Source organism: Drosophila biarmipes, chromosome 4 (assembly GCF_025231255.1).
Source record: "Drosophila biarmipes strain raj3 chromosome 4, RU_DBia_V1.1, whole genome shotgun sequence".
NCBI lineage: Eukaryota > Metazoa > Arthropoda > Insecta > Diptera > Drosophilidae > Drosophila > Drosophila biarmipes.
In genome coordinates, this window is record NC_066614.1 from 889,361 (window position 1) to 917,183 (window position 27,823).

Genomic DNA, 27,823 nt, shown 5'->3' on the forward strand with positions numbered 1-27,823 from the left:
GTGTAGGTCGGAACAAAACGAAACTGTGAGAAATGCCCTAACGTGTTTAGGTCGGCTCTCCACCTAAATCAACTCATCGTGCCCGGATGGTTTACGACACCAGGGCGATACAATGGCTTAAAATACGTCCGCAGAAAAAGAATTCTTCAGCCAAATGACCAGGCTGTCTCTGTGACCCCACGCAAATTCAACACTGGCTTGCACCAGGCTCACCGCAATGCGTTAAGGTATTTCCAGTAACCTGTTCGTGGGAGAATCCCTCCCGCTCTCTTGTCTCGTCTCTCGATTTTGCAGTATCCGACGGATAAATAAAATGAGCGAGTGTCGATGCCAGTCGTAAGGTGCAGTGTGTGTGTGTGTCGCATTTGTACGTATTTTATTCTTATTTCCACTAGAACTTAAAAAGTGAAAATAATCCGAAATGCAACAACGAGTCAGTTTACGGCAAAAACGCTATCCTGTGGTGCTATGAAAACCTTAATGAAAACATCACACTTTTCGGTCTGCAATGCGCTGTGCAATATGTACACATGGAATGCTTTATTCAATGAATGGTCACTAATCATATTGACAGAGTATTTCCCAAATTAATTACATAAACTCTGTGCTATCTGATAATGACCCCAGGCTATGCTCTTAAGTTTAAGTATAGTAAGCCCACAAAACATATAAATATGTATCCAAATACACAGCTTACGTTTTTTCGAATGTTCATAAATACGCTTCAAAAAATGTAAATGTATGTCTGTGTAAAATAGCATTAACCCGTATTTATGCAAAAACCTTGAACCTTTTATGCCTTGTTAGACGAAGCAGTTGAACAGCTGATACATTTCAAGCTCACACACATAATAACATCACAAATTAATTATACTTTTTTAATATACTGAGCTAAACTAATTTTAACTTCTATTCCATTTGTTTACTCTGGCAAAGAGTTCATTTTACAGTCACATGTTCAAATACACTGGATGAAGCATCATTGTACGTATGTCTGTGCTTTATTCAAGCCTCTTTTTCCAACCGGAAATGTAGCTGAAGTTGTTAGGAAAATTGGTATCAAAGTTACGGATAGGATACATACGTAAAATATGACGAGAAGGAAAAGACTTGATCGTTTGTGTTGCAGCTTCGAAGAACACAGTAGTCGGTCATGGGCTAAATTGGTGATGTTGGTCAATAACACAATAGTCTTCTTGGGACAGTTTTTATACCCGTTACTGGCAGAGCAAAAGGGTATGCTAAGTTCGTAGGAAGGAAGCGTTTCCATTGTATGAATGAAGAAACCGGTATGGTCAATAGCCTCGACTGTTAGATACCCGTTACTCAGCTAAAAGGAGTGCGAATAAAATGGAGAATAGCTTTCAGAAAATTAGATCTTTTCACTAAAACACGTAGCCTATAGCGCCACCAAGCCTTTAGCACCAACTATCGTGCTAGACGGGTTCCAGTGTTATGGCACCCTGCTGAAACGAACTTTGGTTGCGCAAGAAGTTCAAGAAACATTTGCCAATTCCCAAATTTTAAGTTTTTATAGTTTCACAGATCCAAACGTTCAGAAAAAATAAAATTACAAAAACTTACCAATGTCCAACAGAGTGTCTCTAATAAAAGTGAATTCATAACTTCTTATTCTTTTTGTGTCGACATGCAATGTCTTAGGTACTTTTATTAAAACGGTGCGCATTTTATATTAGCCGTTTAGCCGCTTAGCCGCTTTAGGACCATACACAATCCTTGCTCCTTAACTATCATTACCTTTGATTGTTTTTTTTAACACAAACTAACATATTCCCTTCCAATAACAATCCAATCAATATTGTAATTTAAATAATTTATTATTCCGCGGTTGTTCTAAATGTACATTCCAAAGATAAGATTGTTGGTCATCGAAGATATTTTTATATAGCTGTTCTAGGAACTGTCCTGCTATAGAAACCATGCTCGGAGCAGGGAGATGTCTTAACGATTTCTCCCCTTCCTTTAGTAACTTATTTTTGCACCTATTTTTAAGTTGTTTTTCTCTTCTTCGCAAGTTACTACTTTTCCCTTAACAAGGATAAACAAAATGGAAAACATAAATTATTAAATATACATTGTATTGTGACCACACTTTTTGTAAGAAGCTTGAACGCATTTCTATCACCTAATCTAATTTATATTAAATATTTACCACAGGAGAAGGTTGTTTGGCGGTTAAAATGAATGGTATCAGGTCTAACTAGAAGGTGACGGATTGAGTCTCAAGAGTAGAGGCAATCACATAGAACGTGCTGAAAGGAAAAGGAGAGGTCCGAAACTATTTGCCATCTACGAAGTTGTATATATAGGTCGTGATGTCCGATTTGGGAAGCGGAGATGAAGGCATCTCAGGATCAAGTAAGTAACATGTTTCCCAATAAACTTGTAAAACGCTCTAATTTTTCAGAATACAATGTCACAAACATAGAGGGTTCCTCAAGTAGGAACGATTTCGAATCCTCTGTAAAAGGTACAAAGTCGGGAGATTAATATCTCGTATTTTTAAAACTCACTATTTTCATCGTCGTTTTAGGTGGAAGTGGTGTGGAGCAGGAATTGGCTACCAAAATGCTTCAAATACAATCCAAGCGATTTTATTTGGATGTTAAACAAAATCGGAGAGGTCGTTTTATAAAAGTGGCTGAGGTAACTTTGAACTCTAGCTAATATTTTTGCGAACAGATACGGACGGATCTAGTATACCTAGTAATACTAGGTTTGTATACAAATAATCTAGGGTGTCTCTCTTTTAATCTATTTTCTTTTAAGGTATAAATAATTTTCATTTGCTGATGCATTACTTGTCCCAACAAGCGTAAAGGCTTTGTTTTGTTTAAATAAAAAAATCAACACACAAGATATTAAGTCAGTTTCAAAATAGCATACTTTAAAACGACTTTAAATTTGAACATCTTATTCAAAAATGTTGACCCTCATTAGAAACTATTTCAAATTTAGACAATTTTTATATATGAATTTTTTAAACATTTCAGATTGGCGCTGATGGCAGGCGAAGCCAAATTTATTTGGCCCTTTCAACTGCAGCCGAGTTTCGTGATCATTTGTCGTCTTTTAGCGATTACTATGCTTCTCTAGGTATTTATAGTTTTAATAAATAATCATTACGAATGAATTTTTGCTGGACCTGGACTTCCTCCCGATCTATATTTTTCAAGAGAGCGCCATACCTCTTTTTGAGCGGTTTGAATAGGCTTTTGCGCTCTTTTAACACATTTATATTTTATACTGCGTCCATGTAAAACCCTTCAGTGCCTCGACTGTCAGGCAGATATTGCCATATGTAATAAAATAATACTAACAGTAAAAAAACCTTTGAATATGCAGGCGCTGAAAGCTAACTAATTTTAACTTTAACAAGAAAGGAAATTATCTTTGGCAAGCCGAAATTTGTAAACCCTTGCATTTATAAACAAAGAAGAACCCTATAATCGATTGCCTCGACTATCAGATACCCATTACTCATCTTAAGGGGGAAAAGGGAAATGGAGATATATGAGCAGCCAAGCTATTTCAATATATGGTAATGTGGGCGTCAGATAGAACCGCCTGGTTCCTACCTATAACTACCTGCGAAAAAAGAAGAATTTTAAGAAAGTTTCAGCCTTATAGTTTTAAAACTAGAGAGACTAGCGGACTGACAAACAGACGGACATGGTTACATCGACTTGTCAGGTGATGCCGATCAAGAATAGACACACTTTATGGGACCAGAAACGTCTCCTTCACTACTTTGCAAACTTGGGCTCCAAACTCACTCTGCTTATAAGAGAATCTGAATACCAGTGCTTGCCAAACATTTATAAAGTCGGACCATTAATAAAATCCACTTGATGTGGTTCGATGATTTTTTTTGCGGAACGCCCAAATATTTATAGCCTCAGAAATAGAAATGTATCCGTTCCAAATGATACCTACTCAGTTTAAGCGGCCCAAATCGAATAATATTTACTATTCTTCTACATTTTAGAATAAATAAAGTAATTAATAATAAAAAGCTATTCAAAATGCAGGCCCCCCCAATACTGACAATTTACCAGAGGATGGTAAATTGAAATCCGAGATGATGATCAAAGATTATAGGAGATATTACTTGGACTTGAAGGAAAATGCGCGCGGACGATTTTTAAGGGTAAAATGTTCAATTTGAAAATTTGTACCTTGCATAATGTTACATTACCATTTTAACCCATTAGGTGTCACAAACCATTACTAGAGGTGGACCTAGATCGCAAATCGCTTTACCAGCCCAAGGCATGATCGAGTTCCGTGATGCCCTTACAGATTTGTTAGAAGAGTTTGGAGCTAACGATGGAGGGTAAAGTATAACAAAAATAACTAAGTAGAATGTAAAATGTTATGTATGTCTCGGTAACGTGTAGCTTTCGAGCGTATTGAGTCTTTTTTGGGGGATCCGAGCTCTGCTCTTCCTCTTCCTGGTCACAGCAGTCTTGTAGGCAACACACAGATTGCCTGCGTTGATCCCTGTAGGACAGAACCCCGTGCGCACTTTTTTTATTCGTTCTTAAGCATGGCTTAATAAGAAGAAGGTCAACGTCTAACAAATGATGTTCCGCAGGGAAGCCACCTAGAACCTCTTCTGTTTGAAGTATTCGAAAATGTCTTGCCTCGAGTAGCTCTCTCCTCTCATGTTATGATGTATGTATGTTGACGACGCTACCAATTCCCTGGCAATTGTCCAATCACTGAGTACTGCTAGTGTGGTTGGTCACCTCTATATGCTAAGTATGAAGTATATAAAAAAGTTTTAAGCGTTTTAGTCGCTTGGGATCGTTAGAAAGGGTTGGAAACGCTTCCTTCTACGTGTTTCATACTTTCCGACGAATCTTGTATACTCTTTTACTCTACGAGTAACGGGGATAACAAGAAAGAACCCTATAGTCGAGTGCCTCGACTATTGTTACCTGTCAGAGAGAGAAATGAGAGATGGAGATATATAAGCAATAAAGCGATATTGTATAGCACAACCTTCCCGCTATTTCAATATACGAGTATGCACCCAAAAAAATCCTTGAGTGTCAATTTGATAGGTGTGATTGAAAAAAACTAAACTGCTAGGTTCGATTTCTTGGAATCAATTTATTCCTAAATGAGTGTCAGAAGTATACTACATGAAAAATAGTATTTGATCCCAATTAGTGTCATTTTGACCAAAGCCAGGGTCTTTTCGATACCAATAATTGTCTTTCTATTTTCGAAATTCGAACTGCGCCTATCGCAGTAGTTATCGATAAATCAATGTGAGCTCAATATTGTGTACAAGACGACAGATGTTTCAGTGCAAGGTGACAGTGTTTATTAAATCAATTATATTCTTAGGAATGTATTTATCCTAAGAATATAATATATATAGTAAATACATATTTTGAATTTGAGTGTGCAATTAAAAACAAGGAAGAACGCTATAGTCGAGGCACAAGTAACGGGTATCTGATAATCGAGACACTCGACTTATCTTTTTTCCTTGTTCACTATGGTTTCTATGCAGAAGCTGCTACATGGATTTGCGTAAGTACACAATAACAATTATATTTTGCCTAAGAAAACAAAATAGTATACAAAAATCTTTCCTGTAGGTTTGCATAAATTTAAATCGCGTATCCTCGTACACCTGGTCGATGGCAGCAAATTTATAATATTAAAAATATTATAAAACACACTATAACTACAATAAAAATCCAAATTTGTATTAGAAAAATAAAAAGAAATTATTGGTGTTTTGGTGCGAAATCAACATTTATTCGTGTCATATTGATACAAAAATCGTATCAAGTTGACCCTAAAAATTACATTCTTATAACCCGAATGAGTATAAACTAGGCGCGAAATAGTGTCAATGTGACCACATATTCGTACTAAAAAGTGCCAATGCGTAGGCACCAAAAAGTGTCAAATTGATATTTTCAAAAATATCAAAATGAAATGAAAATAGGTCAATTAGTTATTCTTCTTTGACACCAAAATAATGGCATATTGATAAGATCTTTTTTGGGTGCCGTAAAGCGTTTAAAACATTTGTGGGCGTAAAAATGGGCGTGGTAAACTTTTTTTTGGTTAAACGATAGAAAATGAAAAGACTATAGCATTTTTTGGTTCAAAAGATAGGTATGGACGAGACCATTAACCATTATTAACTTTTAAAATTATGTGGAGAATCTTTGAATGCATAATTCACTGCAACCGCGGCAGGTAATGTGAAAATAAAATAAAAACAATATTTTTTTATACTTAAAATAAAAGTAAATTTGGAGGAATAACTTTTCATAATTAGGTGGAGAATCTTTGAATGCTTATTTAAAGGCTAAAAATAACTTTCGAACTTCGATAACTTTTCGAGATGTTTTTAACGATTATTGCGAGAAAATTATAAAATCGTCCGTCAGGTAATGTGAAAATATTTTGAAATAATCGTATCTTTGTTGAGTTGGACACATTAATGTGTTATAGAATTTAAAAAATTCCGAAAAACAAAGCAACATATAAATTTGATACAAAACTGGACTGACTGAAGTTGCACGAAAAACTATAGCGAAGGTTAAAAGGGAGAGGAATTTTCAGAAATAAAGGGTAACGGCAATTATCGTGTCCTCCTTTTTCTCAGTAACTTTTTTGTATCATCTATCTTTTGTCGAAAAGTCTCTCAGAAGTTACTTCTTCACGATCGAAGTGTGTGCTAAAGCCTTTCTATCGCTCAGAAGTGACTTGTACGCGATATAGATAAATTTTATTTTTGTAAAATGTGTACTGTCGTCTTTCTATCTTCCAGAAGTGTCTTAGAAGTGACTTCTGGACGATAGGCGATAGAATTATCGCCCTTTTGCTTGCAGGGTAGTGTAGCATTTTTTCTTCTATCCTTGCAACAGAAGCAATAATTAAAGATGTAGTGAAATGTATGTATGCCTTATGAAAACATTTTTCTTGCGTCGAATAAGCTGAAAATGAAAGTCTGATAAAACAGTCCGAAATTTCTTCTACATTAAAAAAACGATCACCTTAAAAACCCGTTTAGGTGCCAGGACCACAAACAACTCTTGCTTATTAACTGTTATTACTTAACTCTTATTATTTCAATTTAATAAAATACTAATTGTAATTATTAATTCAGCAGGTTTAAAGGAGATTTGCCTGAAGAGCGGCATATGAAGGTGGATAATAAAAACTTTTATTTTGATATCGGACAAAATAACCGAGGAGTCTACATGCGGATAAGCGAAGTATTAATGAACACGTTCAAATTTTAAAATATTAATATATTTTTAAAATTTAAAGGTTAAAAATAACTTTCGAACTTCGATAACTATTCCGGAGAAATGTTGGATACGTTTTCGAGATATTTTTAATGATTATTGCGAGAAAATGAAAAAATCGTCCGACTCTATTACTGCCGAAATGAATCTACCGACATCCTCAAATAGTCTTAAATAAAGAGAACATCCCGTGATTTATGCAATCGTATTAGAAGGCATACAAATACATGAATATATGTCGATTGACCAACACGAAATACAAAGCTTGCAGTGTCTGACATAACAATTTAAGTCAGAAAAATGAGAATGATTGAGCTTGAATGACACACAAAAATATATTTGTTTAGTAGCATTTAGCGAAATATGTGTTAGTATTATTTGATTTTTTATTATAATATGATAAATTAGTTTGAGTTAAAGTAGAGATAATTAAATCTCCAAATCACATACACGGTATCTAATATTTTATTTGAGCTCTTTCCGAAAACAGAACGTGAGTGCAATGTCTACACAATGCTATAATATTGAAATTAAAACAATTTTATGACCGATTTTCCGATTAACTCTTATAAAATTGTTAGAGATACCCATACCTATGTCACAAATTCAGCAATACCAACGAGTTTTTTTTATTCGTCTATTTGTCGCACATACAGGCGTGATCCGGATTTAAGTTCATTTTAATTTAAACTAAATGTGGCTTTTGTGTTGCACAATGGGCACATAACTGGTGTTAAAGTTACGCTTATATGCTGACCTCTATGTTACCCAGAGCACCCCCTGCCACAGAAGTCGGCGTACGATATAAATCAATGTTTCCCAAATAAAATGTAAATGACTCTTGACCGAAAACATTTACTTATATACCAACAGCCCTAAAGTTTAGGATGTTTTTAATAAAATTACTTGATAATACAGGAACAAGTACCAAAAACAAAAAGCAAAAAGCTTTTTATGAAATCTAAGTTTTTTTCCAAAATGTTTGGTTTGCATACACTTTTTGGACAAGGTTAAAAAAGAGTATTATTAATCGTTATTAAAAAGTACTGTAGATTTTTTGTTAATTTTTAAATAAGATCTGATTAGTTTTTATAGGCATACAAATAATACATTTTCACTATTCCAAACGAGGTTTAAAGAGTCGAGCAAACGGGGTACCTTTTTTATGGAGAGCGAACGAGGGCAAATCCGGAGATCACCTGTTAATCAATGTTGTATATCTACATAAAAAATATGTATTTCAATGTAATGAACAAACAAAATAATTACTCACTTATCACGGTTTTATTTATTATATTGTATTCAATCTATCTATCTATCAAACTTAAACTCTCTATAATCGTTGAAGCCTTTTTAAGTTGTGAATTCTTACCTCAGTTTATCTTTGGCGATCATTTTTATTAGACATTTGGCTATTGTGTTTTTTTCTTTGTATACCCGTTAATCGTAAAAAGCAGGCGTTATCATCCCTATAAAGTGTATATATTCTTGATCAGGATCACTAGCAAAATCTGTCTAGCGGTATCCGTCTGTCTGTCAGTCGTCTGTCCGTTGAGCACTGTGATCTCGGAGTTAAAAGAGCTACTCACTTCTGATTAAATTTCAGGGGTTCCTGCGCTGTGAAAGTTGGATGCGTTTCTATCTGTCTATATGAACGTGTACTTGTCTGACTATGTGGCGCAGATCGCATTCGGTTTGAACTTTAGTCACCGCCAATTTGCTTCAGGACTAATGTAAAGAGAAGTTACTGCCTAAAAATAGTAATATTGACATAATTATATTCTATATGCGTTCCGGGCATATCATAGTCCCTCGACCCTCGTCTATTGCGTCATTTTTTTTATAATTATTAGTGTTAATTTTGTCATTTTACAATTCATATAAATAAATAACAGTTTTTAATTGTAATGAATACTTCGTGCCACTTAGAGTAAAACTTCTAATGAGATGTATTTAAAAAATGTATGGATTCTGCTAAAAATTAAATCAGGTTTATTGTAATTTGGGAACGGTTTAAGCAAGTTTTCAAAATTGTTAAAGCTTCTAGTAATAATATGTTAAATATTATAATACAAGTTAAAATAACTCCTAAACGCGTTTTTAAAACAAAAGTTTCAATGTGATCACGTAGAATAAAAAACTTACTAAGTACGATGAACATGCATAGCAAAATTAAAACATAAATCGAAGCCAAGGTTAAATTTCCCAAAGGAGTATCCTGTACAGATTGTGTGTGCTAAGTTAAAGTAGTGCTATCAATTATTTAGTATTTAACGTTATCAAATTTAAATTTCAATACAACTTTTTTTTTGTTTTCTTCCTTTATAATAGATAAATTTATAAAAACAATAGCCAGATTACTAGATGAATTTAAAACCAAAAATAATTAAAAAAATTTTACTTGTTGTAATACTATTGATATTAAAATAGCCGATAAAGTCCTACAAATTCCCCTAGTAGAGTCGATTTTAATCTGACTATAAACAAAAAATCCTTAAATTATCTGGAAAATGTAAGCGGCAATATGTTACAGAGGACCCAACCAAATTTAGTAATATATAAAAATTGGGTGTTTCTTAAATGTTGTTGGGCAAGAATGCATACTGTGTATTTTAAGAGTTTTGTGAATATAATATGGAAATAAAGTTGAATTAAAACAAATTTACTTATGTTGATTTTTTTGATATGTTCACTGTATGTATAACATGTATCTTTGAGCTCTACCCTGTATTTCGGGATTGATACTTTTGTAAGCTTCATGGCGGGTCTCAATTACACTTCGAAGTCTAAACTAAGCTTCAAAAGTGATGTTCAATTCTAAAAGTAGGTGAATAAAACAAAAATATAATGAGGTTGGTACCCGATGTTCGAAAACAAACTTTAACGATTTGTTCAGAATCTTCTGGGGCATTTGAAATATTTGAGGACTGCGTTTCCTCCCATATGCAGAACTGGACTACCGCTCTGAAGACTAGGATATTAAAAAAAAAACATACAGTATTACAAAAGATTACCATACAATTACATTTGTACAAGTTTAATCAGAGCCAATTTTGTAAACAAAGAGATATCTATCTATCTAAATTTTTTGTAGTGTAGTAGTAGTCCTCTCGCGCACTTCTAGTGCTATTTGTGGACTACCGGTACAGTGATTAAACAAAAGTTTCGTTTCGAACGCATTAAAGATTTTAGTATTTATTTGCATTTTTATTCAGGGCACATCCTTAAGAAAAATAAAAATTTATCGATCTATCTCCCCAAAAACTACATCCAAAGTACCAATAATGGCAACGACGTCAGCAAGCATGTGCTGCTTTCCAATCTTCTCCAAAGCTGCCAAGTGGGCGAATCCAGGGGCTTTGATTTTACAGCGATATGGACGGCTCGATCCATCTGATATAAGGTATACCCCAAATTCTCCCTTTGGAGCTTCAATTGCCGTGTACGTTGCTCCGGGAGGAACTTGATAGCCCTGAGTAAACAACTTGAAGTGATGGATAAGAGCCTCCATTGACGTCTTCATTTCGGATCGAGAGGGGGGCGCCACCTTGGCATCGTCCGTTTTTATTTCTCCAGCAGGCATCTTATTAAGGCATTGATCGATTATCCGCAGCGATTGGCGCATCTCCTCGACGCGGCACAGATATCTGTCGTAGCAGTCGCCCTTAGTGCCGATGGGCACATCGAAGTCTACCAGATGGTACGCATCATACGGCTGCTGTTTGCGGAGGTCCCACTTTATACCGGAGCCTCGCAGCATGACGCCGCTAAAACCGTAGTTCAGAGCTTCCTCTGCCGTTACAATGCCAATGTCCTCAGTTCGCTGCACCCAGATTCGGTTTGTGGTCAACACATCCTCCACTTCGTCTAAACGCTCAGCAAACTTTGATGCAAACTCATATATATCGTCCATCAGACCAAGAGGCATGTCCTGCAACAGAGCGTCAATAAATGATTTTAATTCTAACATGTTTCCGTTTGCATTACCAATGATACACCACCAGGACGAATGTAGGCAGCATGCATTCGGGCACCAGAAACTCTCTCATAGAATTCCATCATTTTCTCCCGCTCCTCGAACAGCCAAAAAAATGGCGTTAAAGCACCAACGTCCAAGGCGTGTGTTCCGACAGCCATTATATGGTTCAGGATTCGAGTGATCTCGGCAAACAGAGCTGGATAAAATAAAATACATTAAGGATTACTTCCTAGTTTACAGAAGTTATACATTTTTTGAAAAAAAAAAACGGTAAATCAGCTATAAATATCTTAACTTTGTCGCTCTTAACTTCCAAAAACGGCCACATATTTATACCACTGCCTGTGCTTTGGTCCTGGTACTGGTCTTAAACATATCGATATAAAAAACGTGACTTCTTTCAATTTTGAAAAATTTGCCCGTTTAGTGATAATAATTTAAAAACAAGGAAGAACACTGTTGTCGAGTGCCTTGATTGCCAGATCAAGCAGAAACACCTTTAAGCGAGGTCAAAATCTAGCGACGATGACTAAATAAATAGATTTTCGTAATTTTTTACTTTCGGTACGCTTTATCAAAATCGTACAAGCATTTCGAATAGAAGCCTGCCGAATGTAAAATAATTAAGAAACTGTATTTATTTAGTAAATCGTAAAAAAGTTTACATCAGAACTTTTGTTTGCTGCAGGTCACTAGATCTTAACCTCGTTAAGAGGTGTTTTTGTTTGATATCAGAACAAAGTCTTCATTTGATACGTTTTGCAAGTCAGAATATGTAATTTTTTGTAATGTAAACTTTTTCAAAAAGTTTCACTCAGCCATTATTCTATATCTTTGGGATGGTTAATTTTATCTTTATGATCTTTCACTTATAAGAATAAGAAAAGAGATTTAAAAAAGGGGCCGGACAAAGGTTTTCCGCAACATCGATTTTACGAAGAGCAAAGAGCCGTTTTCTATATTGAAACTGAAAAGAAGAGTTGGTTTTGTCGTTGTGAACTGGAAAAGCCAAAAAGTTCGATGGAAATCGGAGCTTCGGAATTCTTATGTGGAAATGTTAATAACAATTTAAATGAATGAATACGCAAAAAAATTTTTAAGTTTTGTTAAATAAAATTTGCAGGTCAAATTGGGTTTGTATACGAACAAAAAAAAATTCAATGCTCAGGCAGTGTCACTGGTAAATGTGACCCTATTTTTTTATACCCTTGCAAAGGGTATAATTATTTCAGTCAGAAGTTGCAACGAAGTGAAGGAAACGTTTCCGACCCCATAAAGTAAATATATTCTTGATCAGCGTCCTTAGACGAGTTGATCTAGCCAAGTCCGTCTGTCCGTCCGTTTCTACGCACACTAGTCTCTCAGTTTTAAAGCTATCGGGACAAAAGACTTATTTCAATTGCATGTAGTATATAAGTCGGAACCAGCCGGATCGGACAACTATATCTTATAGCTCCCATAGGAACTATCGGGGAAAAAATTAAAAAAAATTAAATATTTTTTAATTGGTTTTGAATTTCGAATTAAATTTTATCAAAATCGGACGACAATATCATATAGCCGATCGAAAAATTGGTGGGAAAATAATATGAAACAAATTATAGCTTTGGGGCTTTTTGACATATTATCTTATAATATTGGGAATATAATTTTTTATATATTTAAGAATTTCGAATTCAATTAAATAAAAATCGGCCTACTCTAACAACATATAGACATCTGGAAGAATATGGTCGGAATCACTTCCTTCTACCTATTAGTAACGGATATAAAATAGCCAGGGAAATCGGAATAGTATTCGAAAAAGATTCAAGCTTGAATGATAGTTTTTTATAAGAACCACCATATGATTTTAAATTTGCCATTTCCTTGAAAGAATATTCTTAAATGCTAATAAAAAAGCCTTTTGGCAGTTAGTCACATTATTGCCAAAAAACTGTAATACCGGTTTTTTGTAATTTATAATAAGTATAGCCCTTGTAATTTCTGAATTTCTCAAGCTTAGCTCCTTGCGATAAATAATAAAAATTATGTATATTTAAATATTCCAACTTTTCTTATTAGGTAAAATATAGTATGATAGATTTACTTAATCATTTTGTAATTTATAAGTTTTAAAGTATTTTAAGACTGTTATGGAAAATAAATTATATAAATTTCCAAATTGTTGGGGCCTGACCCACTTCACCGTTATAATGGAATTGGTAAAAATACCTAGAATATGTTTGATGAATTCCAACATTCTTTCTGAATTTTCATTAGAAACTTACACCGTAAGGTTTTCTATTACAAACTTGCGAGGATTCAATGATCCCTTTATTTCGGCACTAGTTACTACTTACTTCGAATATACTTTGCTCGCAGGGGCACCTCGATGTTGAGAAGCTTTTCCACAGCCAGAGAATAGCACTGTTCGTTGCACATCATGGATACGTAATCTAGCCGATCGAAATATGGCAGTGCCTGGGTGTACGTCTTGTACTCGATGAGCTTCTCTGTGCCGCGGTGCAGCAGTCCGATGTGCGGATCGGCACGCATCACAGTCTAAAAAATAGGACGGTGGGATGTAGATCTAACTAGTAGAGCTACGATTACCAGCTCTAACCTCTCCATCCAGCTCCAGTACCAGGCGCAGAACTCCATGGGCCGCGGGATGTTGGGGACCAAAGTTTAGGGTCAAGTTACGCACTGACTTCTCGACAGGCGTAACCTTGCCTAATAGAGTAAGGATTTCAAAACATTAGATCACCGATCAGCTTGATAGGTTAGCAACTAACTGTTCCATGGGGGTACTTTCCAAAGCGATGTCACCTCATCAGGATACATCACAGGGCCGCTAAACTGCTTCATGAACTCAGGATCTGGGTACCATTTTGCAGCTCCACGGCGACTTTCATGCCCACTAAAAAGAGTGTTTAGATAAGTACGGTTAAAAGACGTACAAAATAAAAGTAAATCTCATATTTTCGCATTATGTAAGCAGATACTCAATACCTTAACGCGCTTGAGCCTGTTGGAATAAGTTGCGTTCGCAGCTTCAAGTGGGACACCCCCGGAATTAGAAATCGCCTCGAAATATTGGCGAACGCCATGCTGAAAGCCTATTTTCACTTTTAATGTTTTTAAATTATCGTTTCAATAGGCTAATACAACCAAAACCTTGCACACAAACGATATTTCCAAGAAATATCGAAAGTCAATTTACACAAGCAAAACAGCTGCACCTTATACACTATGCACACAGAGAGCGTTTTTGCTTTAGCTACCAAATTCTGCGTCGGCGTTTTTTTTGTTCTCTATAAAGCGCAGTACTCACATCGACGAAAACCGAGAGGTAACCATAGGTATGAGCGAGGGGCCATTAACGCTTGTCATCGGGTCTGTTTTTCAGCGCGGTACTCAGGTGTGCGACGCACACAGCCACAGATCAAATTTCTTCTCATCGAAATACAAAGGCTCGAAACTTAGCAATTGATCTGATCTTTAAAATAAACATTGATTTTTTATAAGGAGATGACCAACCTCAAGCAAATATTGCTTTTCTGGCGATCCTGTCATCTGTTGTAGTATTTATCTACAGAAAAAGACATTTGAAGGCGCATCCGGCATCCAAAATTGTTGCTTGAAAAGGTATTATAAGTATAAGTATATACATTACTTGTGAAAATTCACTGTTGGCTCACAAAATTCGCTGTTCATTTTACTACGCTTACCTGATCAGTTTACTAAAAGCAATAAAATAATCATTTGGCGATGAAAACATTTCACATGCTAGCGTTCATTATTTTGTTTTTTGCATTATTTTTGGAGAAACTCAATTTGATTGTCGTTTCCCTTCCCTCCCAAGCCCATGTTCACCCACCTTTTTTGCGAATTGCGTTACAATCGCTATTTCAATGCGATACCAAAATAGCTCTCTAGTAAACTTTATATTTATGATATAAGGTTTTCTTTATTTTCAATATCAGATCTGAACAAAAAAGTTGACAAAAGATAAAAAAGAAACGGAAAGTTTAACGTCGTTATGCAACGTTAAAACATTAAATTTCGACTTTTTAGTTTTCGTAATAATTTATTTTGTTTAGAAAACTAAAACTTTAAATAGTGATCTATTTTAATTTAAAACAAGAAATGAAGTTACCTTCGACAAGCTGACGTTTGTATACCCTTGCTGAAACTTAGCTAAAAGTCTTCTTTCTATTGCAGGTAGTGTATAAGTCGAAACCAGCCGGATCGGACAACTATATTTTATAGCTGATAAATATATATATATGTCAAAAAAAATATATCTTCGATGTTTTTTAACATGTAACCATATAAGATAGGAAATAACATGTTTCAATTGGTTTTGAATTTCGAATTAAATTTTATCAAATCGGACGACTATATCATATACCTGCCATTGGCATCACTCGTCTAGTGATGCTGATCAAGAATGCATATATTTTATGGGGTCGGAAACGTCTCCTTTACTGCTTTGCATACGGGTATGATTATACCTGTATAAACGCTCAGATTTTGGAAATCATCAAAGTTGGAATGTAAGCCTTGTTTTCAGATCGGCAGTGTTTCATTTCTAAATTTACCGGTGATGAATATAGCATTATCTTATTGTCAAGCCGCGAAAAGTTGACTTTGACGCGGGTAAAGTTGAGAAATCTTAAGGGCTATACACCTTTACATTTTATGAAATCGTTGGAGCCGTCTTTAAAATATCAGACAAAATTCTAAAAAAATCGAAATAAAAAACACTTTTGGCCATAATTTTTTAAGAAAGCGTAGAAAAGTATTTCAAAATACCTTAACGACGTACAGCACCAGCCTGTAGCTTCTGTACTTCACAAGTTAGGTATACAACATTTAGCTATTTATAGCCACACTAGCTAGTTTAACATCGTCTAGAATTTTCAAACTGACAACCAACAAACAGAATACCATTTTCATTATGAGAGCACCCCGAAAATCTTGTTTTGCGTATTACTTTTGAACAGAGCATCCGATGTTGAGGAGGTGTCATTCGACGTGTAATTTATTTAAGAATACAACAAGGTTTATAGCGTGAAGTAATTATGCCCACCGGCCACAACAGATCAAATTTTCCAAATTTTAACTTTTACACTTTCACCACTTTTTCCCCCACAACAATTGATTTTATAGTCTTGGTATTCTTTAGTTTTTGGTATACCTTTCGATTTATGTATAACTCGAAGCAATCGGACTATTATTGTAGATTTTCATTTCTTCGTGTATATGCCGTACATATACACATCAGCTGTTATCACTCGGTTGGTTCTGTGCAAAAAGTATATTATTTTTGAAAATCACGATAATAATCGATGGTATGGGGAAGAATATCGATACCACAAAATTGTTTGAAACATCGGTATCATCGAATAAACATCGATTTTTGTTCCAGCTCTAGACAAGTTTTTTTATAAATAAAATAGCTCTAGAAATACAATATTTATACAAAATAATTGTATGTAATCCAATTATATAAACTTGCCGTTAAAATGAGTTGTTTTCGTGTACCTTTCTTCAGAAGCAAACCTGTTTGGGACCTAATTTAAACATCAAGTGAAAAATGTAATTGGTTAAAAAGTGTAAACTGAAAATTTTATGTGACACAGTGCTACTTATTGTTTCTGATTTGTATGCCTGCTATCGATCTTTTAACAGCTTAAACCTAATTCGTTTAAAAATGCAAAAAGAATGCGTGCCCGAAAGTGGTGATGTCTGTATATGCATACATACAGAGATGATTCCTTCTCCACTGGGGACTGTGTCGTCACTGTGTATGTATACAGAAAACGTCTCTTTTGGTGTATACATACATATGCATTCGTATATCATTGTGATAGTTTAGCACTTTAAGGGAAAAATTTATAGACGTTTTTAATACAAATCTATCATGTACCACTATAAAATATTGATGTGGTGTTAAATTATACATATTTATAACTTACGTATTCTTATCCCTAGAAATGTTATATTCCCTTATATATATATATACATATATATGTAAGCCCACGCAATGTAGTAAAAGGATATCATTAAATTATATACTACGATATTCACATTTGTGTGAACGTCGAAAAATCGACATTATCGGGTCAAATCGATTTACTTGTTATATCCTTGCAGAGGCCTAATAATTTAATAGTTATAAGATTGGCTCGCAGTAAAGGGGACATTACCGATCCTATAAAGTATATAAAATACAATTATGTTAATAGAAAATATATTGTTGATCACGAACATCAATATGTGCGTCTGCCCGTTTCTATTGGCGCCTTGGATAGCACTGTAAACAGCCAGTTTGAATCTCTGCTTTGAAAAAAATGGAGTTATTTCTTGAATTTCAATAGTGGAGCTAAACAATGTTTTTGACACTGAATTCTTATCCTAATTAGATAAGCTGGGATCTATATTTATTGTATATTTATTAAAAAAAAATGTATTTGTGTTGAAAACACTTTAAACAAGAAAGGAAGCACTTGCATATCGTTATATTTAGGAAACCAAAAACTAAGTACAGAAATATTAAAATAAAGTCCCAATTATATTAACTTACGCTACAAATTTTATTAGTACTTACAAAGTAGGTTAGGGAACTCACCCCCGAAATTCGCGAAATAATAATCTTCAATGAACCACGATTGCTTAAGAATATACATGCTATGGATGTCTTGTAATTGAATTTCAAAATTTCCGGATTTGCTATAAAAACAAGGGCGCTTTTCTCATATTTTCAATCAAAGTTAAGTTTTAATGAACTCCATAAGTAGGGCCACTGCTGAAATGTTTACATATTAAATGAGTTAATTGCTCAAACTTTTTAGACAATATTATCTACGAACAAATTATTTTACTGATTTAAATTGCTATAAATACATTATCAGCACGATAAAAGAAATCATTTAAACTTATTTCGTGTACAATACAACGTGTGACAACCCAATTTTCTACGGTTTTAAGCATAAAGATGCCAATACTGCTGCAATTTCACGTTCGGTATTCGTACGACGTTTATCAATAGTACCTGGCTTATTGACATACACCATTGACTTGACGCTGCCAACAGGAAATAATCTACCGGCGTCAAATCGCAAGACCAAAAGAGGACTATTTCGAAAGATAAAGTACGTTTTTGCTCAGACCAATGCAACTATTCCCGTGGTCAAGAGCTGAAGGCCCTTCTTGGGAAAATTTGATCCTGTAAGGATGTAGGCCAAAAACTTTTAGATAAATTTGCCACAACGCCATCAATGTTATTTGGGTCTTCCTCAATTGATGAGCTAGCTATCCTCGACTATACGGCACTTTGTCAAAGTTAACTTCGGCAAGCCGAAGTTTGTATATCCTTGCAGCTATAAGAAATAATCAACGTTAATAACACCATGTTAAATTTGTAAGGATTGTTCCTAACTTCAGTGAATCTAAAAACAAAATTATTTCTTTATTTCTTTGACCGTTTTTTGACAGAGTCGTCCGATTTCGATAAAATTTCGATAAAATTTAAATCAAAATTCGTTAAATTATAAAAAATAATATTCCCAATATTATAAGGTAATCTGTAAAAAAACACCGAAGCTCTAATATTTTCATATTATTTTTCCCAACAATTTTTCGATCGTTTCTAAGACGGCTTTATAAATAAAATTCCAAATTCAGAACGCATTAAAAAATGTTATTCCAGGCGTAGGAACTTATATGTTAAAAATCACCAAAAAATCACCAACTTATATACTACCTGCAAAAGAAAGAAGACTTTTGGGAAAGTTTCAGCCTGATAGCTTTAAAACTAATGGACTAGCTTGCGTAGAAACGGACGGACAGACGAGATCGACTCGTCTAGTGATGCTGATCCAGAATGTATATACTTTATGGGTTTGGAGACGTCTCCTTCACTTCGTTTTAAACTTCTGACTGAAATTATTATACCCTCAGTAAGGGTATTCAAATCGTATAAAATAAAGGCAAAGGATTTTGAAATTTATTAGCTTTCTGTGGAGAAACTTTAGAAAGTTGGCACACTAATCCAAAAGAGATTAAAGATAACGTTAGGACCCGTGTCAGTCTAAAACATAAGTGTTTAATATTTTGTTTTTGTCATATAGTTGAAAGCGGGGTGTAATATAACAAAGATTAATAAGTAATAATTTCGGAATGTTACAAATTTTTTTTTTTTAAGTTTTTAAATGTATTATTTGTTTTTTGCAGATGGAGCAAGACACACACTGGTATGTGACCAGACGGATATAGCTGAAACTACTCATCATATTTGTATGACTCAGCTTTTGTACAGATTAGGGCATTTAGCAAGCTATCAAGAATATAAACAAAAAGAAAAAAATTGGTATCGGAATGCAAGAACAGTTTAAAGAGCTACGCCTTACTGTGTGGTCAAAGTCACAGATTCAACATAGTAATCAAAGGTGCAGTATGGTGGCATGTAAAAAACGCTTAACTTCCACTAAAGAGCTTGACGACTCACAGCAACCACTCTTGTTAGCCCTCTCAAATTACAAAACGCGTCACCAGCAGAAGCATCATAAAATTCACCTAAACTCTGGAAGCCCGTTAAACATCGAGCTGTATATGTCAGCGAATGTTGAGGGTATTCCTAGAGCTCGAAATCGGGCACCAGCTACTACGAATAATCAACAACCAGCTATGCATCGAAAGACTAAAAGCAAAAGCAAGCTTGAAACATCAAAAAACTTTTTCACGCTACATTCATCAAATGATAGTGATAAATATCCATCCGCAGAGAAATCATCGGCATTAGTGGAAACAGTTGAAAAATGTAAAGGAACTTCTTCGGGAATAGGAGTAAAGACTTCGCAGCATTTCCAAATTACAAAAAACCAGAGCTACCGCAACAGCAGGATTAAAAACAGAACCCGCTCCTATTCTGCTTCTCCAACCCCAGCGGTGAGATGCAAAATGATGATTCCATTGCCAACGTTTGGCGCAACATCTTTTGTTACTCTGCTGACTTTAATTTGTATGGAAACGGTTTTGCTATCAACCATGTCTAGTTGCGCCAAAACGTTCTACATGCATTGGAATACATCGAACAGCATGTAAGTAGAATATATGTCATTTTGGACGGCAGTCCACTTTGACGAAGTGCACCAGGAGAGTATGCAAAAGTGGCAACAATATTGGCAAAAACATAAAAATGAATTTATCTTCGGCAAGCCAAAGTTTGTATACCCTTGCAGTTATCAATAATCAACGTTAGTAACACCATGAGAAAATTTTTAAGAATTGTTTATGGCTTTAGTAATATTATTTCTCTGACCGCTTCTTTGACAGCTATATGTTAGAGTCGTCCAATTTTTTTTTATTAATTTTAATTTAAAATTCTTAAAAATATAAAAAATTATTTTCCCAATATTATAGAATAATATTTAAAAAAAAAACACCGAAGATATAATTTGTTTCATATTATTTTCCCACCCATTTTTGGAACTTTACTATGAAAGTTAGATGCTGTTGATCAAATTAAATTCGAAATTTAGAACTAACTAAAAAATTTAATTTCCAAACGTAGGAAGTTGTATGTTAAAAACACCATAGATATATATATATTTTTAATTTTTTTACTACCTGCAATAGAAAGATGAAGTTTTGAGAAAGTTTCAGCCCGATAGCTTTTAAACTGAGGGACTAGTCTACTGACGCTGATCAAGAATATAAATGCTTTATGGGGTCGGAAACGTCTCCTTCAGTGCGTTGCAAACTTCTGAATGAAATCATTATACCCTCTGCAAGGGTATAAAAACTTCTGAAGATAAACAAAAACACCTCTTAACGAGGTAAACATGTAGTGACGATCGCACCTTCAGCAAACAAAATTTCTAATATCAACTTTTTTGACGAAAATGTTTACGATCTGCTAAAGAAATACGTTTGCTTAATTTTTTACATTCGGCACGCTTTGTTAAAATCTAAACCCAAGCATTTTGAATACAACATTTTTAAAAATTAGATTAGAAATTAGAGTACCACGTGACATCAATAGTTTCAAGGATGTTGTATTAACTTTGTTAAGTTTTTCAATAACTTTCCCAATAAGTTTGTGGGACACACAACTTAGAAATATTTTGTGGGTGTACATTTTATATTATTGCATTTGTCATCAACTGCCAAGCCGCCAAAAGTTGTTCAAATTGGACTATTAGTGAGTAAGTTTATTAGGTTAACTGAATAACGATATTTAAGACACTCGATTCAATTTTTTGAAATATTTTTTTTTATAAATATTTTTAATCTTACCCACAGATTTCGGATTGATAATACCGATCATATAATCGATGTTAATAAAGGCAATCTTGCATTTGAGTTTGACCAGGTTCATATAATATGCCCAGTTTATGAACCGGGAACTTTTGAAAATGAAACCGAGAAATATATAATTTACAATGTGTCTAAAGTGGAGTATGAAACATGTCGCATAACAAATGCAGATCCGCGAGTAATAGCTATATGTGATAAACCTCAGAAATTAATGTTTTTTACAATAACTTTCCGGCCATTTACACCGCAGCCAGGTGGCTTGGAGTTCCTACCTGGAAATGATTATTACTTCATTTGTGAGTTCGGTTATATTTCTACTATTCAAAGATAAATACTAATAACTCTTGATTATCTCTTTATACTTAGCAACTTCATCTAGGGATGATTTATATCGGCGTATTGGAGGTCGATGCTCCACAAACAACATGAAAGTAGTTTTCAAAGTTTGTTGCGCCGCCGAAGAAAAGAACAAAACCACTGCGATAAGCAAATCTATATCAGGTGCAGACACTGGAGGAGCCATAAATGTCAATATAGCAGCTAATGATGACAGTCATGATCATAGCCAAGGCAATAATAACATTGCTATTGGAACCAGTATTGGTATAAATGGAGGCATAATTTCTGGAGGACATCAGTCCGCGGGAATGCCAATCAATCCAATTAACGGCAATGCTAACATAAATGGCATAGCAACTACTGTTAATTCAAACACTGATCAGTTTAACCGGATACCACTTCAACCAAACGTAATCGGAAGCAATGCAGGTACCAACGCCGCTATTCCTGGAGTTGTTAATGGTGGAGGCATTATTTTAACTCCTGGACATGGTCATGGAAACATTAATATGCTACAACCAGGACGCGGCGGAATGAATATGGCTTACCCCGGACATCACCACATTCAAACTGGGATCAGAATAAACAATGTCCCGACGCAGCACAGCTACCCACCTCACAAGGGTAATGTTAACAGCAATACGAACGGAAATGGTACGTACATTACAAAGTATTGATTATTATTACGAAGAAGAAAGTAGAGGTAACTTTGGGAAGCTTAGACTATGCTTACATTTGTCAGCTTTTAAATATACCCAAATGTTGTTACAGGCGAACGGATTATTGGTTTGTGCGTTTTTTTAACATAACTATTAACGGAAAAGGCAGCTATGTATACACAGCAGCTGTTATCATAACATAACATTATTTTTTAAGATTTATTTTTGCAACATATATCGATTTCGTCAAATAAAACAAGAAAGGAAGGTAACTTCGGCTAGCCGATGTTTGTATACCCTTGCAGTTATAAGAAATAATCAATGTTAGTAATAGCATGTTACATTACAGACTATAGTTCTCTGATCGTTTCGTTGACAGCTATATGCTAGAGTCGTCCGATTTTTATTAAATTTAATTCGAATTCTGATTGAAATCAGAATACCTTCTGCAAGTATATACAAATATCATCCGGTCTCCGGTTTTATCTTAACCTTTTATTTTTGTTTTAATTTGCGAATCGAAATGAAGCGAAGCGAAACTTAGGCAAATTTATGAAAAGTAAAAGGCAAAAATCGTAGCGGTTAGAAAAGAACTGTATTTGAGGTGCAACCACCGGTGCAGAGACAATTCCATAGTCGAAGACCTTGACTATGAGATACCCGTTACTCACCTTATTGAGCACCATTTTATCCTTATCCTGATTACAATAAAACCCCATCTAGAGTCTTTAGGAATGGAAGCTAGATGACGTGCAATATATCTCTCGGAAGCGAAGAATCTTCATGCTTAATCCCAATTTTCTAGCTTATATGGATCTCAGCGCTCATACGGACGGACATGGCAAGATAATCTTGGCTAGTGATTCTGATTAACAAATATATATTTAATGGGGTCGGAAACGTTTACTTCTTCCTGTTTCATAATCTTTGACGCCTTTAGTGTACCCTTTTTTTTACGAGTAACGAGTGTAAACATAAAATATTTGTTAATTTGAAGCCTTATGAAGCAACATTCAAACTCAGGAATAACGATGTAAATGTCATGTGAATGTAAAAGTAAAAACTTCCTTTCTAATTACAATTTTTGTGAATTTTAAAGATATTACTTTCTTAAAATTAAAAATAAAGGTATTACAAAAAAATATTTTCAGATGACCACCACCATTACAACAAACATCCCAACGAGGTTGTAAAGAACGAAGAGCTAACATACAATAGAGGCACAGCACAAGCAGCAAAACACGTTCTCGCCTTATGGAACTGGATCTTGCCATCTTTTCCAATGCCATCAGTTCCATCTTGCTGTTTGTTTGCGTATGGGATAAACTCATCTTTAGTATTAAGCATTGTCGCGATTCTCGGTATCCACTACCTAGCGGGAAACATGTTACAAACCACGTGTCAGCGGTATAGACCTGGAATTAGAGAATTGCCTCCAGGATGTAACTATGGCTTGTTTGACCAGTAAATTTTAAATGAACATCAGCTTTTGTATGGCCCTACTCAGCATTTATGTTTTAACAATTCCACAGTCTTTAACTTTTGTCACTTTTCATTGAACTACGGTATATTGACAGTGATAAAAAGTAGTGGTTTGGAAAGGTTGGTAGAATCAGTCCATATGCTTACTGATATTGATTTGGAAATTATTGTAATTGATCGAGTTAGTCTAACTCAAAATTTAATATAATAGATCAGATAGAAAGGAGAAAGGTGAAATAGATTTAATAAGTAAAACAATTAAATATATCAAGTAAATTAACAATTAGAAATAGTGGTCTTGATATAACTGATACCGCATAAGAATAGAAGGAGGATAGTGGAATGTTATTGCAAAACAGATCAGATGCAATCCAAAAGCCAAGGTATAAAAAGCACTATCTATTTTGCCATGAAGTGCCTAGCCACTATGTCTACTGTCCTCCTTTAGATTGTTTCCTGGTTTTCTTAAATCAATAATTTGGGTATACAAGGAATGTAATGTATACCGACCTGCAGCAATCATAAAGCGATGAAGCGATTATCAAATCTTTACAGCTATAGCTATAGATGACTGAGTGAATGTCAGTTTAAATGATCATTCCGAAAATCTCTTGTCTTGTCTAGGGACACACTGGAACAAATGACCATAAATATGAAAAAATATTTTACAAAGAGAGTTGCATGCCTTCGGAATGGCTTAGGTGGAATACAATTTTCCTTGTCACAGGAAATCTAATAACCCAAAAATGTTGGAAAAAGCCACATACTTAATATTATTAAGTTCTCGTGCAAGACCCTGTACGAAGAATACTTCGACTGAAATTAAAAAAATTTATTAGCATCGCTTATTAAAAAGCACGTAGTAAGATAGGTATAAGCTATTTAAATACAGTATAATGCAGATGGCAAATGACTACGCATATGTAAATGTAATCGTATAAGATCAAAGGAAACTGATGTATGTATGTTTAGTATGCATTGATGTATATTTAAAATCGTGGTAGGTATTTTAAATATGGTAAAGGTGAAATTCAAAGAACTCAACTATAAGTTTTATGTTCTTTTTTGTTTTGTTTTTATTTGATATTTCTTTTAAAATGATACCATTTTATTTTGTAAATGAACCAAGCAGTATAGAGAAGTGATTCTTAACATTAATAAAATATATATGTATATATATGCAAAATACACATAATTACTTATATACAAGAAATGTTTAGGTGAAACGTTATAAACTTTGTAAATTTAATATAAATTAACTTGCAATTAAAACAGAAAAATTAAAAAAGTGGATGACTTGAAAATCGTATAATATATAAAAAATATATTGGGGCACTTGTGCTACCTTTGTGAAAATAAAAAGGTTAAAATTTGTATACATAGTCTATATATAGTGAATAATTTAATATATTATATCGTGATTATGTAAGCGTGGGTATAATTTAATCCGATAAACATGTGTTGAAGCTGTCGGAAAAAAAAAATTTTGTCTCAGCGAGTTAACTATTTACAAATTATAATTGAAGACACAGTAAACAGACTTCATCCAGTATTTCATCGTAGGAGCGTAATCTAAAATTTTGATTTCTCTGCGACTAAACTAAAAAATTGTGTTTAGTGTAAGCTTTCAATTTTCTCATGATTGGCGTTATTTAACATTTACTTGTGCAATTCAGCCTTAAACAATTACAAATCTTTCAATTTCCAGACACTTTGAGCTCTGGGTGAATTGTATTCTTGTACTGCCACAGCAAACCTGAACACTAAACCGAATTTATTACGATCCAAAGGTATAAGCCGAAACCTAGATTCAGTCCCGTTCTATGAGTAAATACCTTAAAAATATGCATCGCTCTACTTAGGCCTGACTTTCTGTCAATGTGTTGATTGCTTATAAAGATACAAAGCATTTTTTATATTTTATAACTTTACAAGCTGTTTTAACTTTGACAGGATAATGAATACGGACCGTACTGTTACTTAATCAATTACTTAATATCATACTTACAAGCAACATTACATACTACATACCAACATACATAGATTCATACAATAGAACCGTAACTAACTACATAATAAGACAAAAGTCAAAATAACATAATGAATCGCTAGGATAACACATATTCATACAGCACACATAACATACATACAGTTTTATATATGAGCAGCTCACAATTCTGATAGCATTCGGCCGCGATGTCTGCGACAGCAAACAGAGTAGCAAATGTCTACTAAGTTCACCATAATTCACCTACAGTCATCCTCGTCCTGAACAATGCTTTCTTTTCCACGCAAAACACATAATGATAAAGGCATACAGTATGTTTCCATTATCAACAAACTTTCTCTGATAGTTACCTTAAAAATTTTTTTTAAAAGTGCACTCTGATTTTTTTTGTAAACGGTCTATGCGCAAGAAATGTTTTAATGTATTCATGATAATTTAGTTTAAAATTTCTTACTTATAACTGAACGTTTTTATTTAAAATGTTTGACTTCTAAAAATTAAAACATTGAAATACAGAGTTTGACGGCGCTTAATCGTCTGCAAAGAGCATTACTTTTCAACTCTCATTTTATATTTTAGAATACAATGACGATGCACAAAATAACTGTAAACATATTGCTTAAAACCATAAAAGACCGATCGATCAATGTATATTATTTGATATGATTGAATTCATGCTACTATGCATTTTCTATGTTACACAGAGAAGAGTATAATGTAGTTTTTAATATTAGCTCAGCATATTTATCTACTTATACTGTCTAAGAAGTAACATAAGCAAGTGCATATGACAAAATCTTTGTATGAGTATAACGGATAGCCAAGCAGCAAGTAATAATGGAGATGTGGCATGAAGATGATAAAGTGTATTAATGAAAATAAAAGAATTTTGAATTTACATTTAATTTTAACTATACTGAATTCATTCGAGGACTTTAAACCTGTAAACTTTTATTTTTACTTAGGTAAGTATTTGGATTACAATTGTAGGATTTTTAAAATATGTTTCCATTAGCTTTACTGGCAGTACACAATTATTATTAATTCCGTTTTTTTAATATTATGATATAATACAACTGCAACTTAAGGGTGGAAACTTCGAGGATTTTTTTGGGAAGTAAAAAATATTCGAATAAAACGAAACTTTAAGGTTTTATTGTTATATATTTTAACTGTATTCTAAATTTTTTTAAACTAGATATATGTCATATTATGCCTGGTGCAAGCATTTCCCATCAATTCGGTAAAATCGTAGAAATGAAAAACAGAAATCCCCGTCAAAGTTTTCCGGCCGCTTGTATACCTGCTCGACTCTTGCTTACCATTTCTTCTGTAACTTAAAAAACATTTTGAATTTACTTCTGAAATTTTGGCTACACATTCTTGAAGAGTTTGGGTAGACATGGAAATATACTTATAATAGTCGACTTTAATTTTATTTTAAAGAAAAAATCTCGCAAACAGCCAATTGGAATGAACGCTATGTTGTATATTATTAATGTTTACACTGAATAAAATATTTAAGTTACTTATTTAGGGCCTAACGTGGTTGGTGATGCAGATCAAGAATATAAAAATTTTATAGGATCCTTCACTTTTTACCATAAAAGTGACAGTCAGTAATGACAGGACCTGACTTCTAAAATCACTGAGGACCTTTCGCAACAGGGACGGACACCTAACCAAATTTTCTATCGCGCGGTTCCTTAAGTTTGAACTAGAAAAATCGAAAAAGTTTTTA

At 34.1% G+C, this 27,823-nt stretch overlaps 3 protein-coding genes across 10 annotated transcripts; 2 read left to right on the plus strand and 1 right to left on the minus strand.

Moving 5' to 3' along the window:
* The first annotated feature begins 30 nt into the window (after positions 1–30).
* Positions 31–9,968, plus strand: LOC108035841 (transcriptional activator protein Pur-alpha). 6 transcript variants are annotated; one of them, XM_017111619.3, is made up of 9 exons: positions 31–367; positions 2,179–2,379; positions 2,450–2,491; positions 2,555–2,667; positions 3,015–3,117; positions 4,038–4,171; positions 4,236–4,357; positions 7,166–7,274; positions 7,330–9,968. In XM_017111619.3, exons 2-9 carry the CDS (start codon positions 2,337–2,339, stop codon positions 7,483–7,485), a joined length of 822 nt encoding a protein of 273 aa, XP_016967108.1. In that variant the 5' UTR covers positions 31–367; positions 2,179–2,336; the 3' UTR covers positions 7,486–9,968. The 6 variants fall into 6 exon arrangements, with proteins under 6 accessions (XP_016967108.1, XP_016967087.1, XP_016967079.1 ...); XM_017111598.3 differs by having other exon boundaries at positions 33–367; positions 2,429–2,491; positions 7,169–7,274; XM_017111590.3 differs by having other exon boundaries at positions 34–367; positions 2,429–2,491.
* A 502-nt stretch (positions 9,969–10,470) lies between these two features.
* LOC108035835 (NADH-ubiquinone oxidoreductase 49 kDa subunit) lies at positions 10,471–14,462 on the minus strand. Its single transcript, XM_017111581.2, has 6 exons — positions 14,281–14,462; positions 14,064–14,188; positions 13,892–14,001; positions 13,629–13,830; positions 11,295–11,482; positions 10,471–11,238 (listed from the first exon to the last, which is right to left on the minus strand). The coding sequence occupies exons 1-6, from the start codon at positions 14,376–14,378 to the stop codon at positions 10,549–10,551; spliced, it is 1,413 nt and encodes a 470-aa protein (XP_016967070.1). The 5' UTR covers positions 14,379–14,462; the 3' UTR covers positions 10,471–10,548.
* A 2,223-nt stretch (positions 14,463–16,685) lies between these two features.
* Positions 16,686–26,993, plus strand: LOC108036018 (uncharacterized). Of its 3 annotated transcripts, XM_050886865.1 has the most exons (6): positions 16,690–16,872; positions 19,510–19,529; positions 20,060–20,375; positions 21,580–21,890; positions 21,961–22,587; positions 23,744–26,993. In XM_050886865.1, exons 3-6 carry the CDS (start codon positions 20,236–20,238, stop codon positions 24,058–24,060), a joined length of 1,395 nt encoding a protein of 464 aa, XP_050742822.1. In that variant the 5' UTR covers positions 16,690–16,872; positions 19,510–19,529; positions 20,060–20,235; the 3' UTR covers positions 24,061–26,993. The 3 variants fall into 3 exon arrangements, with proteins under 3 accessions (XP_016967432.1, XP_050742822.1, XP_016967433.1); XM_017111943.3 differs by having other exon boundaries at positions 16,686–16,872; positions 19,510–20,375; XM_017111944.3 differs by having other exon boundaries at positions 16,691–16,765; positions 19,510–20,375.
* Positions 26,994–27,823: the final 830 nt, after the last annotated feature.

What these genes read in the sequence shown, in the direction of transcription:
- LOC108035841 (XM_017111590.3), top strand. Translation starts at nt 2,337, where the DNA reads ATGTCCGATTTGGGAAGCGGAGATGAAGGCATCTCAGGATCAA. An exon ending in GTTTTATAAAAGTGGCTGAG is followed by an intron (nt 2,668 to 3,014) that starts GTAACTTTGAAC and finishes TAAACATTTCAG; the next exon opens with ATTGGCGCTGATGGCAGGCG. An exon ending in TTTGGAGCTAACGATGGAGG is followed by an intron (nt 4,358 to 7,165) that starts GTAAAGTATAAC and finishes TTATTAATTCAG; the next exon opens with CAGGTTTAAAGGAGATTTGC.
- LOC108035835 (XM_017111581.2), bottom strand. Translation starts at nt 14,378, where the DNA reads ATGGCGTTCGCCAATATTTCGAGGCGATTTCTAATTCCGGGGGTGTCC. An exon ending in TACTGGAGCTGGATGGAGAG is followed by an intron (nt 13,831 to 13,891) that starts GTTAGAGCTGGT and finishes CCTATTTTTTAG; the next exon opens with ACTGTGATGCGTGCCGATCC. An exon ending in GTCCTGGTGGTGTATCATTG is followed by an intron (nt 11,239 to 11,294) that starts GTAATGCAAACG and finishes GCTCTGTTGCAG; the next exon opens with GACATGCCTCTTGGTCTGAT.
- LOC108036018 (XM_017111943.3), top strand. Translation starts at nt 19,654, where the DNA reads ATGCAAGAACAGTTTAAAGAGCTACGCCTTACTGTGTGGTCAAAGTCA. An exon ending in AAATGATTATTACTTCATTT is followed by an intron (nt 21,891 to 21,960) that starts GTGAGTTCGGTT and finishes CTTTATACTTAG; the next exon opens with CAACTTCATCTAGGGATGAT. An exon ending in CAGCAATACGAACGGAAATG is followed by an intron (nt 22,588 to 23,743) that starts GTACGTACATTA and finishes AAATATTTTCAG; the next exon opens with ATGACCACCACCATTACAAC.